Source organism: Trachemys scripta, chromosome 22 (assembly GCF_013100865.1).
Source record: "Trachemys scripta elegans isolate TJP31775 chromosome 22, CAS_Tse_1.0, whole genome shotgun sequence".
NCBI lineage: Eukaryota > Metazoa > Chordata > Testudines > Emydidae > Trachemys > Trachemys scripta.
Window position 1 is genome coordinate 2,663,604 of NC_048319.1, and position 18,004 is coordinate 2,681,607.

Genomic DNA, 18,004 nt, shown 5'->3' on the forward strand with positions numbered 1-18,004 from the left:
GGGAGGGGGGGGTGGGAGGAGGAAGCTGCTCCGGAGTCCAGCCCAGGACTTTCCTGCAGCCCTCCCAGCCGCTCGCTCTGCCGGGGGAGGGGGAAATCCCGGACATTGTGAGTGCTTTACAAATTCCCCCGGACGCTATTTTTAGCACACAAAAGGAGGACATGTCCGGGTAAATCCGGACGAATGGTAACCCTAAGCAGAGGGGGCTGGGAGCCAGGACTCCAGGGGTCTGTTACTGGCTCCGGGAGGGGAGAGGGGTCTAGTGGGTTAAAGCAGAGGGGGCTGGGAGCCAGGACGCCTGGGTTCTATTCCCAGTGCTGCGAGGTGAGTGTGATCGGGGAGGCTGAGAATCCAGACAGCTGCCTTATGTCCCCAGCTCTGTCACTGTGTCACTTTGGGCAAACACCTTCTCTGTGGATAAACAGCAAACGGCAGGCTCCAGGGCTATCAATCCAGCCCCTTTCACCAGCGTAGAATTTACTTTGTCCCTAAGACAAACTGTCTCTGGGCTGATTGGAGGGAGGGGGGGCTCCTTCCTCCCTGCACAGCCCCCATCGGCATTGTCCCCTGGTCACGCCCCGCATGTCCCCTTCTCCCCAGGCGTGGTGTTCCACTACCGAGCCGCCAGCAACCGCTACGCGCTGACCTTCCCCGAGGCCCAGCGCACCTGCCAGGAAAACTCCGCCATCATCGCCTCCCCGAGTCACCTGCAGGCTGCCTTCGAAGACGGCTACGACAACTGCGATGCTGGTTGGCTGGCCGACCGGACCGTCCGGTAAACGGGGGAGCCTCCGGATCCTGGGCGCTGTCAGGAGGCGGCTCGGGGAGTAGCCCTATGGGAGAGTGGCCGCTCGGTGATGGGGGTGGGACTATGGGACCACTTCACAGTGTGACGCGGCTGCTTCGTTTCTACATCTCGCCCCTCGCCTGGCAGCACCGGAGTCCTGGGAACGATGTGATGTTGTATCCCTCCTTTGGAGACCCTAGATCCCTATTTCCCTGTGGGCCCAGGCTCCCGTAACACAGCCCTGACCCAGCTAAGCCGCAGTCACTGAGCCATAATTCAGATAGCAGCTGCCTGCAAAATCTGCCCAAAGCAGGTTCCCGCGCGTGCAAAAAATGTGTGTGCAAAACACCCTTGTGTCTGCAGATCAGGCCAGGGGCTTGGTAACTGGTGCACAGTGGTGCCTTTCCACACGCGGGCCTGTCCCATATACACAGATCTGCTCCCATCTCTGCCACTGACTCGCTGTGTGACCTTGAGTGAGTCATGTCCCTGCTCCATCCACAAATGACCCTGGGGAGAATGACCCTGACCAGCCTGAGCGTGGGGGGTGGAAGGTGGTTAATCCCTGCCAAGCACTTTGCGGCTGCTCTTCTGCTGTTAGCAAACAGGGGACAGTTCTCCTTTGGGTGCAGGACACAGATCTGCACTTACATCTCCCATCTGAACACCTCCAGCTCCCCCCTGCCCCTCTCCATCTCTCCCTGAGCCTGTCTCCATCCCCCTGGGCCCCCGGCTCTCCTCTATATCAAGAGATTTTTCCCCCCTCCACCTCTTCTCCGTTATCATTAAAATTGCCATCAGACACCCTCAGCTTCTGACCTGAATCAAAGTGACGGCTGCTTGATTCCAGCGCGGTTCCCCGTGGCGAGTGATTCTCTGCGAGATCAATGTGCCGCCGCCTGAGTGTCATGCAGCCAGATCTGTCACAAATTTGGAGAGCCGGGGCTTGGCATCTCTGCTGTCAAAGGGCCCCCTGAAGAGACACCGGGCCCCTACCCCCACCCCAGCTCCTTCCAGACACCGGTGGGGATGCTGTGAAGCTGTGACCCCCCCCCCCCCCATCTCTCCCTTTGCACTCTATGCTTCCTGCTTTAAAGCATAGCCGCACGGAGGGAGCATCTGTTCTGTGGCTGTCCGAGGCTTGTGGGACAGGCAGGACAAGGGCTGATCCAGGCCCATGACCGCTGCTCTGCACCTGCTCCCCACAGGTACCCCATCACGCTCTCCAGACCTGGCTGCTACGGAGACCGCAGCAGCCTCCCGGGCATCCGCAGCTATGGGGAGCGGGAAGCCAGCGAAGCCTATGACGTCTACTGCTACGCCAGGGAGCTACAAGGCAAGCCTGGGGCGTGGGCCCCTTCCCGACGACGCTTCCCTAGGCAGCCCCAAAGGGCCCCTCCTGCCGCCTGCTTTCAGGGGCTGGGAAGTGGGTCTGGGACATGACTGGAGGGGGGCAGTTATTTCCCCCGGCACCTCTGGGCTGGGAGTGTCTCTCTGGCAGGGTCCCCAGTCCCTGCTGGGTGCAGAGAAGCCAGGAGGATTTCTACCCCAAGAGGTTCAGGGCAGGGAGCAGGCTCCTTGGTGCCAAGCCCTGGCCATCTCCCCTCCACCCGCAGCCTCCCCTGCTGCTCTTTGAGAGTCAATAAAAGGCTCCCTGAGGGCCGGTCCTCAGCCAGCGCCGGGCGGCTCCTGATTGATTGGCGACGCACCGCTGGCTGCATGCCGCCCCCAGGGGACGGTGATAAACCGAGGAGCACTGTGCACCTGGCTGTGCCTTATTGCTTAAGCAATGAAGACTTTAAAAATGCATTCCTCTGCTCCGAGCTCCCCGGGCTGACGGATGCTGATTTCACGGCCGTGTCAGCAAATGGAGCAAAGGAGAATTTATTGCCTCTTTGCACCTGAAGCCTTTCTGGTGACCTTGAGCAGTGGGGTGGCTCAGGGATGCTACAGCTGCACCCCCTCTGCCCCTGGGATTTGTGCTGTGGCAGGCCTTGCAAGCTAAGCAGGAGTAGGCCTGGTCAGCGCTTGGAGGGGAGACCCAAGCGTCTCTCAGCAAGTGGTGGGGATGTTTGCCCTCCGGAGCCAGTTCTGCCCCAGTTCCCCGGTAGGATGACAGCGGGCGCTGTGCTGCTAGAGGGGATTTCTTTCAGATGAGAGGGGAAGGTGGGGTGCTGAGTGATAGCAAAGATTCCCAGGCCTAGGCAGGGCCAGCTCACATATCTTGGCTGGATGCCAGCATGAACCTGCCATCCCTTGGATGCAAGAGGCCCAGATCCTTACCTGGTGTAAGTCAGCATCACTCTAGTAAAGTCAATGGCTCTGTTGCACCACCAGGCTTCAGTTCACATCCCAGCTGTTATACAGCACTGTTAAGCTCCGGTTGCATTCCACCCCAGAGGTGGCTGCACTGCTGGGTGACTGGTGAGCTGTATGTATCAATGGGCTTTTCTTCCCCTGGCAGGGAAAGTGTTCTACGTCTCCACGCCCGGACGGCTGACGTCTCAGGGAGCCAGGAAGCACTGCCAGAACCGGGGGGCCTCGCTAGCCACCACGGGCCAGTTGTACTTAGCCTGGAGGGATGGTTTGGACCAGTGCGACCCAGGCTGGCTGGCAGACGGAAGCGTCCGCTACCCAATCAGGACCCCACGTAAAAAATGTGGCGGGGACGAGCCGGGCGTGAGGACCGTGTACCAGTTCCCCAACCGGACAGGCTTCCCGGACCCAGCCTCAAAGTTTGACGCCTACTGCTACAAAGGTAGGTAGGAGTGAGTGCGTCCCTTCCGGGGACCGATCAGACCGGGGTGATGGGCCTGCCCAGTTCCTGATCCAGAATCACCCTCCGTGTCATTAAAACCACCCACCCACCTCCCAATCCTGGTGCCTGCCTGTCCCTGCATCGCCGCCTCCCCATGACCCTGGTGCACACCTGTCCCAGTGTCACCCACTCACCCCACAACCCTGGTGCCCGCCTATCCCTGCATCACCCACCCACCCCACAGCTCTCGTGCGTACCTATCCCTGCATCACCCACCCACCCCACAGCTCTCGTGCGTACCTATCCCTGCACCACCCACCCGCCCCACAACCCTGGTGCCCACCTGTCCCTGCATCACCCTCTCACCCCGCAACCCTGGTGCCCGCCTATCCCTGCGTCACCCATCCACCCCACAGCTCTCGTGCCTGCCTGTCCCTGCGCCACCTCCTCCACATGACTCTGAATCCCTTTACACACCTCCCATGTCTCGGTTCCCCACCTGTTCCACGGCCCTGCTCTGCATGTGGTGATCCCTCCGTTAACAACTCCAGCGCTGGCTCGGAGATCCCTCCATTACTCCCTGGGGATGGTGCAAATCGCTTGGTCAGCTGCCTCTCACACTGTCCATTAGTGATTCAAACAGGAAACGGGCTCGTTCTGGCATTCCTGTGCCCCCCACCCCTCACGCTCACTCATAAGGCTTCATCTCCCCAATGCTCCTGCAACCCCGTAGGGGCCGGAGCCAAACGAGACTTCCAGGCCCCCGGGTTTCACCTGGCTCTGGGTCCAGGCCTGGTTCGCAGGGGGGCTTCCTGCCCTTGCTGGGTGAATCCCACTGAGTCCTTGTTAGCACACGCCCGGTTCTCATCTCTGTCCATTTGGATCAGAGCAGCCTGTGTCAGCTCCTCGTTCATCTCTTTGCAGCAGGTCAGCAGCCTTCCCCGTCACAGAAGAAACCAGACGAGTTGAGTCCTGAGAAAACAAAGAGCAGGCTGGACCGCGGGCAGCCGGAGCAGGATCTGGATGGGTTGGAGCCGGCGGGGCCTGACCCTCTGGGCATTGACAACGTCTTGGTGGAGCATGCCGAGGAGCGGCTGCCTCTGGCGCGAAACGAGCTGATCCCCAAGGAGCGCGAGGACCCCAGCGTGTCCGGGGACTCCAAGGAGATCACCCGCGATCGCTACACCCTGCGGCACAAGCTGCTGGGGCCAGTCCTGACGGAGGACGAGCAGCTGCAGCTGGTGACGGCTAGCCCAGCCGGGAAAGACCCGACGCCGCCCCAGGTGGGATCCGAGAGGGCAGCAGCCACGGTAGCTCCCATTCTGGACGGGGCCGGGGTTCTGGCTGAGACTGTGTCTCCGAAACCCTCTTCAGTCTCCTTTCCGGCTGAGCCAGGGGAAGATCAGTCTCTGAATATGGTCGACCAGGCACCAGCGCATGGGGCGAGCAGCGACCAGAGAGCCTGCGAGCCGCTGGGCTTCACCACAGGCCGCTGGGAGGAGACACCTGGCCCCAGCCAGTTGTCCTCTGAGGAAAGAGACGCCCCAGCCCTGGGGGAAACCACCGATGCCTTCCAGCCAACCTGGCACACTGGCATCACGTGGGGGCCCCTGTCAGCTGATCCGCAGCCACCTTCCCAAAGCCCTGCCCCAGAGCTCCCCCAGGAAGGAGTCGCTAGCACCGTGGCCCAGGATAGCATGGGGGCATCATCTGCTGCCAACAAGCCCGAGCAGCCAAGCCCCGCTGCTCCGGATGAACCCAGCCATCTGCCCCAAGGCCCCGAATCCACCAAGAAGAGCATCTCCTCGGGGCTGAACGGCCGCTACTTCCAACTGCAGCGCGAGGGACAAGCCCAGGGCATGGACGGCAATGCTTGGGGGGGCCTCACGCCTGCCCCTGGCCTGGCGCAGGAGATGAAAGGCAGAGTGGACAACGCGGTCGAGATCCTCCCTGCGGCCAAGCCCACCGCCAAGGCCCACGCAGGGGAAGGCGCCTACCCCCTCTCCAACGAAGTGGATGGGCAGGCCGAGGGGCAGGTCGGCTACAGTGAGTATCTCTAATTAACCTCTATCCGAGGCAGGGGGTGAAGTGGAATTCTTTGTGGCCGCTGTAGCTTTATAATACAGGACTGATCATCTGCCCATGTGTTTGCCAGGGCAGCCCCATGAGCTGAGCGATTTGTATCTAGACAGAGAGAAGCGTTTCCCACCCAGTCGTGCCAATTTCACCCCATTCTGACCACGGTCTAGTCTGCTCATTACACCTGCAATTCCACTGATGTCCACAGGGTTACTCCTGCTCTACCCTGGTCTGACTTCTTGTTCGCTGTATCATCATCGGAGCATCTACACTCCCAAGGATCGGGGCCCCGTCGTGCTGGGAGCCTCACAGACCCCAGGCGAGATGGGGGGCCCGCCGTTGGGCCGGGCACGGGGCGGGCGCCGACCGAGATGAGGGGTCCCCGTCGGGCCAGGCGCGGCACAGACAAGATCAGGTCCCTGTGAGGGGCTCAGGGAGGTGGGGGCAGTGAGCCAGAGAGCCCCAACAATACAACACCAGCCACCTCCCCCCGCACTCACTCTGCCCCCTTCCCTCCTAATCCACAGACTCCCTCTCCCCATGCAAGGGCACCCCTCCCTTCCTCCCACCCCCTCCCATCTGCACTGAATTCACTGGCTGTATAAACAACTCCCTTGCTCTCACTTCCCACCACCCCCTGCTCCCAGGGACTGTTGGTGACCTGAGCCCTTCCTGCCCCCTTCTCCACCCCATCTCCCACATTTCCCCCCCCCACACACACACACACACACCTGAGGGAGCCTCCCCTGGACAAAGGGCTGTCTCCCCTCCCCCGCCAGGAGAGAGAGCATCATGTGCAGCCCCCCCCCCCATCACCTGGCAACTAACGAGGCCTTCAGAGTGGGGGAGCCTCCTCCCCAGATGTTGCCTGAGTGATGAGGAGCCAGTAGCCATGGCAACCTTGCCTAGCCGGGATCTGCTGCTGCTCATCATTAAAGGCCATTATCAAGTCCTTGTGATGATGTGGCAGTGCAGAGCGGGGCTGTGTAAATTGAGAGCTCCCCAAGGAGAGGGGCCGGGGCGATGGGCGTCCAGCCACTCAATAGCACCTCTCCTCAGACCCTTGTGCACCGATGGTGCTTTCTGTCCCAGGATCCCCCCATGTTGTAGACCCACCGCCTGCCCCTGAGAGCTCCTGGCCCACGGCTGAGGAGCAGGGCACAGCCAGGGCATGTGGCCGAAAGCGGTGGTACGTTTTGCGTATTGAATTTGCACAAATGATTCTCACACACGCAGGTGCAGTAGCCCCGTCTGACCGTTCGCACGTGCACGTAGCTGATGTACATGCACAAATGCGGTGGCTGTGTCGGCACGTCAGGCACAGCTCCGTCCATGACACCACATCCCTGCCTGGTTTGAAAATTTGGCCCTAGGTGAGACTGTGTCGGAGTCCTATAGAGAGCCAGCCCTCCCTGCTCTAACCACCAGACAACACTCCCCTTCCAGAGCCAGGAAGAGAACCCAGGAGTCCTGACTCCTATGACTGTGCTGTGACCCACCCACCCACCCCTTCCCCTCTGCCAACATGAAACATCTCCGCGTTCTGCACTAGCCCACCAAGACCCGAGCGTTTACAGTCAGACCATCCCAGCACTGAGACGGGCCTTGGCAATGAGCGCCACAGTGGTTACCGGCGGTCGTTGCTCCTGTGTGGGTGGGGCTCTCCACTCGGGGCATCGGGTCTTGTACAGCTCCGAGCACATCATCTGTGCTTAACAACTCCTCATCCATAATGACTAGTATGGGACTCGGGGCGGCGGGGGGGAGGGACTGGGAAGCCAAATGACCAGGACTCAGCTGGCTGCTGTGTCTCTCCCCTGCTGCCCTAGCGATGAATAACACCCCCAGCGCATGGCAGATTCTCCCCCCGACCCTGCTGAGACCAGGAGCCAGGATGGGCCCAATGGGAGTTCTGCAGTCAAAGCCCTGCACTGCCAGGATTGGGCCCTTCCCTTTGGCCTGCGTGGGTCCTGCTGTTGTCTGATTATTGTATTTAGAAGGGGGGCTCCTGGTGTAGCTGGTTGTGTGATCCATGCCCCCTCGCTGCTCCCTTGCCCATGCCCCAGGGCCTTCTGCTAACCAACATCTCCGGCTTTTTGCAGAGCAAAGGGAATCAACACACCCATGGCACCCGCAGACGGGGACAGCCCCAGCGCCCTCCTCACCATCCGCTCCCAGCCAGAAAGAACTGCCGGAATGGACCCTCCACCTGACACCGCCGCTCCCCCAGCACAGCCGCTGGGCTCCCACTGACCAGGCCCCGGCCAGCGACAGTCCTTGGGCAGAGCATGCGGCCGACACCAGCGGGGTGGGAGAGTCACTGATGGGTACTCGGAGGGCGGCAGAGACAGCAGCCAGCGCGGAGGAGGGAAGACGGGACTGGAGCTCTGACAGCACCCCGACGCCGGCAGCCAGTGGGATGTCTCTGCTCCCGGCCGGCACCCTGACCCCAGGAGACGCTCTCAGTCCCCTACAGGAGGCTGCTCTCGACCCTCCACTCCCCAGCTCCAGCGTCCGAGGCGACTACCCCCAGGCGGGGGGCTTGGGGCTGCCACCCCCTGAGGAGGAGGCGGAGGATTCCTCTGGGGAGGTCACCTCCAGTGAGGAGGGTGCCACCCCCATCCTGCCACTACCTGCCCTCCCCAGGGCCCACCTGCATGCACTTCTCCCCCCCCACACTGAGGATCCGGGGGCGCCCCCCTCCGCCCATCCCCACCCCGGGGACAGTGAAGGCAGCGGCACTGCAGAGTACAGCTTCCCGGAGAGGAAGGGCAAAGCCGTGAGCTTTACGGAGAGGTTCATTTCCTTGGCTGGCCACGCTGGCAGCCCAGCAGCCAGCACCGAGAGCTCTGGCTCCAAGGATCCCAGAGAGCGAGCTGGCATGGACGCCCACAGGGCTCTGGGCCTGGAGTCTCTGGATGAACCCCCGGGCACGGAGGAAACGCTGCCCAGCCTGCCTGGCCCAGCCCGGGAGCTGAGAGACGAGCGTGCCGAGGATGAACGGGCCGAGCTGCAAGGCGAAGGCGCCGTCACTCATCCCGCCGAGGAGATTCCATCCCCAGAACCCGCCCGCTCTGACCCTCGGGTGGCACCAGCCCAGTTTCCAGCCAGGGACAGCGAGCCGGCCAGCCGCGAACCTGCCACGCAGCCCAGCCCAGCCTGGGCAATGGCAGCCAGCCAGCCACGGCCACAGGAGCTGGAGGGGGAGGGCGAGGACGTGTACTTGGCTGCAGCGCTGTCCGGAGACGGGTCAGCGGAGCAGTCTGTGGGTCCCCCTACACTCCCTTTTGGCACCACCCAGACCGTGGCTCTGGGCCCCTACAAGCCGGCAGGGACCAACTGGCCGGTGACCAGGAGGGGGCAGATGGCGGCAGCAGCCATCAGCCTCCTACAGCCATGGCTGGCAATCACGGAGCCTGCCCACTCCCCCGCACCGGGTCCCACACTCCCCGGCGCAGTTGCTAACCGAGCCCCTGCAGCAGGACCAGCCCAGGCTGCTGTCGCAATGACCGGGCTGCCAGGAGCCACCGGTGCCACGGGACTGGAGAGCTCACCCTCCGCACCGCCTGCTGCAAGCCGCACAGAGCCCAACGCGGAGGATGTCTCAGGGGAAACCAAGAGGGAGGAGCCCCCGACACTGTGGGGCTCTGCAGCTGGGCCGCCCCCGCTGGAACAATGGCCGAGGGTGAGCGCCGGCCCTCAGGACCCCCTGCCCAGCTTGCCCACTGATTTGTCCCCGCTGGTTGCCGGGTCCCGGGAGGAAGGCGTCCTGGAGCCCGCCGTGCCCACCAGCCAGGCCTTCGAGGTACCCGAGGCGGAGCCGGACAGATTCATTCTCCAGCCCGTGATTGACATAGCCCAAGAGGGCATCCTGGCTGAGGCCCCGGGGCTTTCGCTGGCGGACAGCGGGAGCGGAGAGGAGCAAGCGCTGCCCTTTGTGGGGGAGAAGGAGAGCCCGGCCTGGAGAGGGGAGAGCAAGGCCAGCACACTGGGTAAGTGGTGGCCCGCAGAGCCGGGAACGGGGCCCATGCTGGGAGCTCAGGGGTGGTGGCACCTGCTGGAGCCAGGCAGAGCACGAGCAAGAGCTGGGCCCCCCACTCCCAACCCATAGCCCGCTCCTCCTATCCCAGTCCTGGGCTCCCCCTCCAGCTCTGCCGATGCCCCTCAATCCCGACCCACAGCCCCTCTGCTGTCCCAGACCTGGGCTCCCCCTCCAGCTCTGCCGATGCCCCTCAGTCATGCTGAATTGTGCTACACAGTGTGGTAGCTGTGTTGCTTGCCTGCCATTCCTGAAACCCTAGGAGCTTTCCCAGGATTTGAACCCAGGTCTTCACAGCCGGACTGGCAAAGCCAGTCCCTCAGAAGCCACTCAGTTCCGAGGGAGGAAGCAGTCTGCACATTGCAAGATGCCATTCTGTGTGTCCCCCCCTCACACACACACATTTCTCTTCCCCTGCCCACTGCTGCTCCTGATCCCAGGTTTCTGGGTAGCTGCACCCCACCCCTGCACTTCTCCTCCCTCCATCCCAGGGCCTGACCAAAAGCCTGATGAAGTCATGGGGGACGTCTGGGGATGCATGACCCAGCCCAGGCAAAGGGCGAGGCCCCCATCTCTCATGGAACAAGGAGCAGTTTCTTGGCTCTGCTTCCTGTGCAGCCACCCTCGCGCCCTACGCAGAGGTTCTCCAACTGAGCAGCGCCGCTGATGAAATGCAACTCGGATACAGTCAAGTCGGCAAAAAATAGCCTCCGCTTCTCCTCCGAGCTGGCAGCCTCCTGGCATGCTGGATCCGCCGAGGGGGAAACTCAGCAGAGTCCTTGTGCGTAGCTCAGCGAGCAAGTCTGCCCGGCTGCTAAAAACCAGGGGCCTTCGGAGAGAGCGCGAGAACAATAGAGAAAACCGAGTCGATAGAGCCACTAGGCTCTAGGGATGGAGAGAGAGTTACTAGGATTTTAGGTGATAGCAGGGTGGGGAGGGGGATGGATAGCTGGATAGATGACAGATAAAGGGGGTGTATTGGGATAGATAGGTTAGGATTTCGGGAGAGAAAGACTAGACTCTAGGAAGGGCGACAGATAAACAGCCCAACGGATAGACACACTAGGATACAGAGAGATTGATTCAATGTTAAGGCCAGGGTTCAGGGGGATTTATTTTATTAGCACCAATTTCCTCGGTGCTGAGTTTTATACAGAGCTCTCCTTCCACCCACGACGGGGCTGCAGGCATAGCCTGGTGCTGTTAGAGCGAGCCGGGAACCCAGGCTTTTAAATATTTAATATTTGCAGTTGCTAATAATAATAGCTAGAGAGGCAGCTCCTGGCAGGGAATATTTAGCATCCAAAGACTTTTAGTAGCTGGGAGAAAGACAACAACTATATTTAAAATTTGGAGCCACTGAGAGGCGGGAAAGTCAACACGGTTAATATTCAGCAGTCTGAGGTTCCTACGCTGCTGGGAAAGGAGCGTGCTGGTGAAATATGGGTCAGCGCTGGGAGCTGGAGCTGCTGCTGGGCCGAGCCCCTGCAAACAGCTCCCTGATGGGCAAATGCACTGTGGCACCTCACCCCTCTGCCCTGGCACACCTGGCAGGAACCTGGCACGATCATATTGTTTCTGGGGCAACACAGACTCTGTCCTGTGGCCGTGCTAATGCTGGGGGGTAGGGGGAGCAGTCAGCTCCCCCCAGGGGGGAGGTAGGTCAGACAGACTCCTACCTGGAGCGATTCCCCAACCCTCCCCACTGCCCCAGCTCTTGACCTGACCCAGGTGGGTTTCTTTCCCCAGCGCTGACTGTGGGTGGGGGCTGCAGCTTGGTTCTCGCTAGGCCTGGATGAACTGGCCTCTTAGTTACAAGAGCCAGCCAGAAATTTTCCATTGGAAAATGCTGATTCCATGAAATTGAAATGTTTTGCAGGAACGTAACAATTTCATCTACATTTTCACCGGAAACTTTTCGTTTCCGTTTTATCCTTCAGACTTTGCTGTCAATATGTTGCACCGTGCTCGCCTGTAATGTCATCAATGAACAGTCCAAACAATACGTTCAAAACCAAATAGTTTTGGACTGTTTCATTTCATGAAAAATTCCCGGATGGTGACTTTTTTTGTCACGTTTGGGGGCAAAACCAGATTATGATGTGGTAGAACTTCCCAGGGACAGGAGTTTCCCCATGTCACGGCTGTGGGTATAACACTCAGTGTCCCTCCTTGCCGGCCTGTGGAGTGAGCCAGGCAGGTCCCTTCCCCAAACTGCCCCCCACCACCACACACCCCCTGTGCAGACCCACCCTCCTGGCCTCTGTCCCTTGCTCCCCCATCCTAGCAGCTCCCTGGCCAAGCCAGCCCAGACTGCAGAGACATCCCTGCGTGGAAGCTGGCCATGCTGCAGGGTTGCTGGGTGGCTCAGCCAGGGGATAGGTAGCCCTGGCTACGGTCCAGTCCCAGAGTAACCTCCTCACCTTATCCAGGCTGGGTCTCCCACAATAGTGCAGGCAGCAGAGAGCGCCTCACCCTGGGTGGAGCCACCTGGTGCATGTCTATAAACCCCAATAGAGAAGCCCCAGGCATGTCCCTCCCTCTGCAGGGGTCGCTCTGCTCAGCCCTGTAGGGCGTTTTTGGTGAACGGCGCATGGAGCCTGGCCCCAGAATGCTGCCTTTCATAGGTCTGGAATTTACCCGCCCATCAGCCTTGTGCTGCAGCCTCAGCATTCTCCACACTGGCCTTAGCGGTGTCGAGATCCAGGGGACCCTCCACTACCTACAAATCCGAGCTGGCCACAGAACAGCACCTGGGAAAGGGGGGCTGTGCTCTCCTGCATACTGATGGGCAGGCCCGGGCCCCCCTGCATCCCTGCTAATAGGTCCCAGCGAGCCCAGGGCAAGATGTGAGATGGTTTTAATAAGGTGCACTTGGGGCTTTGCTTTTGAACACATCTTCCTGGTAAACCACTTACAGCTCCGAGAGGGCGGGGTTTCACGAGGCCAAGACACTGCTTGGCCTGGAAAGAGATGTTGATTCTTTTTCTTTCTTTCTTTCTTTCTTTCTTTCTTTCTCTCCTATGGTTAGCCCCCTGTCACTGGGTCTTGGTGGATTTATAACAAGAGACACAAACACTCAAAGCGGAGCTGTTCTTCCCTATTCCTGCCCCTGGCTCCAGCATGCCCACTCACCCTCCATCACCACCCAGGGTGCAGCGCGCCTTCACCCACGCGCTCAGCGCCCGCTTTACTGGCAGTTCTCCAGCAGTGTCTCTGCTCCATTCCCATAGCTAGCGGGGATGGCGCATCCCCTGCCGTGTTGTGGGAACTGGCGGCACTGATGCCTGCCGAGCAAACAAACAGCCGCGGGGCTCCTGGATTCTTTTTCCTGTCTCCAGCACATCTGCCCGCCCTGGCTGGCTAGGGGCGCTGCGACTGCCTGATTGCTGGGGTTTGCTCCATCAGCGCTGGCCCCAGCTCTCCCCAGTCCCAGCTACCACCGGGCACTGCTCTCCTCTGTTACCCCTTCTGCTTTCTGGCTGGGTTGGGGAGGCGGAGAAGTGGGAAGCCCAGCACCTGCAGGCAGCCCTGCACTAACAAACTCGGGGGTGCAGTCCGGCACCCATGCAGAGCCAGGTATGCTGGCAGGAAACGAGGCTGCTATCCCATTAACCTGGAGCACCTGGTGAAACTCGCTGTTCAGTCCCCGGGTCCTAATTAAGCCCTTGCCGGGGCGGTGGGGTCAGTGCCGGGGCGCAGCCATCAGCCCTGAAGAGCCGGCTGAGCCCCGCTGCGGCCCGGCAGGCATCACGCACTGGATGCAAATGACCCCAACGGCTGGAAGTGAGACCGAAGGGCCTCGCCCCCGTACGTGGCTCCCTGAGCTCGGACTGAGAAGTCGGCTGCGGGAGGGCGAAGGCTCCGACGGAAAAGCCCGGGGGGAATTTGGTGGCGTTCCAGTTGAGGCCTCTTTGCCCCTGCTCATTGTGCTGCCCCACGCCAGCACCGAGCCCTCCACGCGATCCCGTCAGTCCCCCACTAACCGCCAAGCCTTCCGTGCGGCTCCCCTGCAGGGGAGATCCCGCCTCTGCCGGCTCTCGGCTGGGCTGGAAATAGACCCTGCTGGACCCTGCACAATTAGCTGGGGCCTCTGGGTCTGAGAGTGGCTTGCCCTGGCCTAGCCTGTTGGCTGTGAACTCCTTCCCTCCTGGTCAGGCCCTGCTCCTGCGCTGGACGCAGCGCCCCATGCAGCCGCTGTTACTCAGTTTGAAAAATAAGATGGTGGCAGACGTAGCTCCCGGGAGACACACTCGAAGGTTAGGGGGCATCATTAGTCTCTGCATTAAACCCCTTCGGGGTCTGCTGCATCTAAATCAAAGGGACCCACTTTCTTCCAGCTTGGGGACAGAAAGATGAGAATCTAACAAAGAGATTAGATAGACAGATAAATAGATAGATTAGATTAGATAGAGGGGGTGTATGAGGATACATAGAGAGGGTGTATGGGAATAAATAGATCAATAGATTAGATAGAGGGGGTGGATGGGAATAGATTAGATTAGATAGAGGGGTGTACGAGGACAGATAGAGGGGGTGGATGGGGATAGATAGATGATAGAGAGGGTGGATGGGGATAGATAGATTGATTAGATTAGATAGATGTATTGGGACAGATAGATCGATGGGTGTGTTATATCGTGGCAAGGAGTTCCATAGGTTACTGATGAATGTGTAACGGAGTATTTCCTCACATTGGTTTTAGATTTGCCACCTCTCGTTTGAATTGATACCGAACGAGGTACCATGGATGGAAGGAAGGAGGGGGAGAGAGAAAGATTCTGTTTTTGCAGTGCTGCGCCTTTAATATTCCTGTAGGAAGAATGTGCCTGTTTTACAAGAACTCGTGATTAGCCATGCTGAGCTCTTGCGAAAATCTGGCCCCAATTCTCGGCGTTGTGTACTTGAAAACCCAGCCGTTAGCAGGGGGCTCTGGAGGCAGCAGTGGGAAGCAGGGAACAGGGATGGACTCCAAGGTACAACCCCACTCGGGGGACCCTGAGCACATGCTTGGGTTGCTAGCCCCTGTGGCAGCATCTTCCCTGCTGTTGTTACCCGTGCCGGTGGATTAACGCTAGTGGGGGGATTCCTACCCACGCTACCAACACACCGTCCTTTGCGGTATAGACGTACCCGGCAGGTCCGAGCCTATGGCCAAGTGATAGCACACAGCATGTCAAAGCTGCTTGGAGGAGCCATCTTCTGCTGTTCGGCTCATCCAGTCTCTCTCCCTCCGCCAGGGGCTTTCACCCTGCGCGTTGCAACGCTCCTGGTGGAGGGGCTCAGCTGTTTGTTTGCCTGGTGTGTCCTCTCTGCTCATTAAGTGCTTCTGTGTAGATAAATGGAGCGAGATTCCTCCACTTCAGCCGGCGGAGAAGTCCGCTCGCCTATCTCGGACTTTGCAGGGCTGCTGGCGTTTGGCTGTGCTCCTCATTGCCATGCGAGGGCTGCCTGCTGGTTCCCCCAGAGACTGTTTAAAGTCAGTCAGAACTAATTATAAAAAGAAAGAATTAGATTCCAACTCGAGCCAGCTGGCAGGCGTCTGAGCTGCCTTCGCTGCAAATCTTTTGCATATTTTAACGCTGCGTTTGGGTGCTGGGCGTGCACGGCGGGTCCCGCACGCGGGCCCAGAATAAAAGCGGGAGAAAAATCCCAGCTTGCAGAGATCAAGAGCACAGACCCTGTCACGGCTTAACAGCTGGGCGCGTACCAGGACCAGAAGGAGAGAGAGGGCTGCGGAGCTGGGCTTTCATTTGGGGAGCGGAGCGGGTGGGCCTGGGGCAAGCAGATGGCCACAGGCGAGCACATTACCAGAGTGTGCAAATGTGGCTGTCTCCTGGAGTTCGCTCAGGGCCCCGTTCCCACGGCAGCCCTGCTGCCAGGGCAGAGCCGCGTGGGGTTCAAACTCTGAACCAGGCTGGACGAACTGGGGCGTGACTGAAGCAGGGAGGAGGGCAATGGCAAGGAATTGTGGGAAGGCACCGGAGGACTAGCAGCACTGAGATGGCTCAGGCCTGTATTCACACTGCAGAGCAGTGACAACAGTGTGAGCAGCACTTGGGTGTAGACTGGGCCCGTCGGCCGGCCGGCTTAGTGCAAAGCACCCCCATGCTTGAGCCAGAGGCCTTTGAGTGTGGCTGGGACTTGGGTGAGGGGCAGCGCTCGCAAGAGAGACAGAGATAAGGGCTGTGCAGACAAGCCCTGGGTCTCTTGCTCTGAAGGGAGCTGCCACAGAGTGACCCCCCTGGTTGGTATCAGGTGGGTGGGCGAAGGACCCGCTAGCGCGCATGGCTGCAGCAGAGATGCAGGGAGGCTGCCCAGTGGAGCCGGAGAACAAACCCTGCTCGTGAGGAGCCCACACAGATTACTGATGATGGCCCATGTGTGAAGTGATCTCCGTGGGTCCTGGGGGCCTGAGAGGGGCAGGGGGGAGCCTGAGCAGTGGCCTCAGCGCCCGTCTCCCAAGGGGCCCGAGCTCTGCCCTATGCCCATGCACCCGTGCCTTGTGTCTTGCAGCTCAGGCCGACCCCTGCGAGACTAACCCCTGCCTGCACGGCGGGACCTGCCAGTCCAACGGAACCGTCTACAGCTGCAGCTGTGACCAGGGCTTCACCGGGGAGAACTGCGAAATAGGTGAGTGGCCTCGGCCCTGCAGAGACAGGAGGGGCTGAGAACAGCTGCCCGGCCAAACTGAGTCGCCGGTTCAAATCCAGCCAAGGGCAGGCGTGGAAATTGATGGCCGTTGCCTGGTCTCTGCGGCGGTGCCAGGCTGGGGATGGGAGTGCAGGTGCCCGTGGGCACTGATTGACTCCTGGCTGGCAGATGCTGCGAGGATGGAGTGAGCCATGGAGGCTGAGAAAAGGAGGGTGCAAAGCTAAGTCTGCTCCTACCCCTGCCCTGGGGGGAATCTCAGACTCCAGCCAGGTGGGCCCCTCTTGCCAGCCTTACAAACACTATGGAAACCTCCACACAAAGGGGTTAATGGGCAGCGAAACCCCAGCTCGTTCTGAGGGATGCAGGAATCTCTCCCGGGAATGTTTCTGCTCCCAGAGAAAAGTAAAACCCCTGGCTAAAAACGAAGGCTAATCCAGGGCTGGGTGTCTCCGGAAAGGCCAGTCCACCCTAGATTTGTTCCTGGCATCAGTGTTCCTTTTAGGGTGGTGCTAGGAGCCTCAGACCAGGCCCCAGGCCTGCAGAGCCGGGGGACACACGGACAGGAACAAAGCAGACAGTCCCTGCCCCGGAGAGCTCCCAGTCTGGGCCTCAGGCAGGATGGAAGCAGCTTGAAGGCTCCCTGCCCTGCAGTTTTGTGTCTGTCTCTTGTATCAGGGCTCGGCACACCGGGATGTAGGGGCTGCAGGCTGCTCGTTACAAACCTCTCTGATGGCTCGGTGGCGCCAGGAGCTGGCCCCGTTCCCCCGCGAGGGGCGGGGAGCGTGAATGGTTGGCGAGGACGATCTCACCCCCTACCTTATGCCAGGCCTGTGCCATGATGAAGCACTGCGGGCTTCAGGCTATTATCACAGTGCTGGGGCCGCCACACTCGCTGATTTCAAATTGGCGCAGAAGCTGGCACGGGAACGGCACCTCACTGATTCCTCTTTAATCCTCTTTCTCCTCCCCAACCACCCCCCGTCTCCTTGTGCTTCCCCCTGGGCAGCACTCCCGGGGGGTGCAGTGGGGTACGGGGGACCCCCAAACTTCACCCGGGGGGGGGAACCCTAGGGAGGGGAAGATCTTGCTTTCCAAGCGTGTTCATTTCCCCACCTGTACGAGCTAGAGGCCCTGTTGTGCAGGGTGCTGCACGAACCCTGGCCAGGCAGAGGGAGGATCCTTATTGCCCAGCGAGGGAACTGAGGCTCCAAGAGACGGAGTCTGTGGCAGAGACCGCTCTCCTGGGTCCCCCCGCGGCGCCTTTCCCCAAGGTCAGGGGCTGCTGAAGGAGACACTGGCTCTTGACCACGCGGAAAAGCTGCCATGGGAGCCCATTGCGTCTCCCACAAGGCCTGGGCCCTGCCCGTCGGCCCTGCTTTGCAGGTCAGCCCAGGGCCTGGGGCAGCCGGCACTGGAATATCAGGCTTAAAACCAGAGAGGCTGAAATACACGTGGGGAGAAAAAAACCTTTCCGGAGTCGGGTCATAACGTTGAAGCACCATCGATTTCCCTGTTACCGCTCAGTAAACGGTAACGAACCGCTCGGCGCCTTCCCAGATGGGATCGGTGCCTCCTGCACAGGGACAGGCTCGGGCCTGACTGCGCACACGCCCGCTGGCTGTGGGGGGGCTCACCGGGCCCCCACTGCTGTGGCAGCTGAGCACTGGGCACACTGCGGCGGATTTCT

General features: G+C 60.3%; 1 protein-coding gene across 5 annotated transcripts in view; it reads left to right on the forward strand.

Moving 5' to 3' along the window:
• Positions 1-18,004, forward strand: part of NCAN (neurocan) — a 58,150-nt gene that overhangs the window by 23,317 nt on the left and 16,829 nt on the right. For 4 of the 5 annotated variants that reach the window (XM_034755398.1, XM_034755400.1, XM_034755396.1 and 1 more), the window contains exons 3-8: positions 601-775; positions 1,996-2,123; positions 3,252-3,545; positions 4,470-5,591; positions 7,727-9,616; positions 16,180-16,296. In XM_034755398.1, the coding sequence (XP_034611289.1) occupies positions 601-775; positions 1,996-2,123; positions 3,252-3,545; positions 4,470-5,591; positions 7,727-9,616; positions 16,180-16,296 (3,726 nt within the window). The remainder of the gene's footprint in view (positions 1-600; positions 776-1,995; positions 2,124-3,251; positions 3,546-4,469; positions 5,592-7,726; positions 9,617-16,179; positions 16,297-18,004) is intronic. The other variant, XM_034755397.1, reaches the window with a different exon arrangement.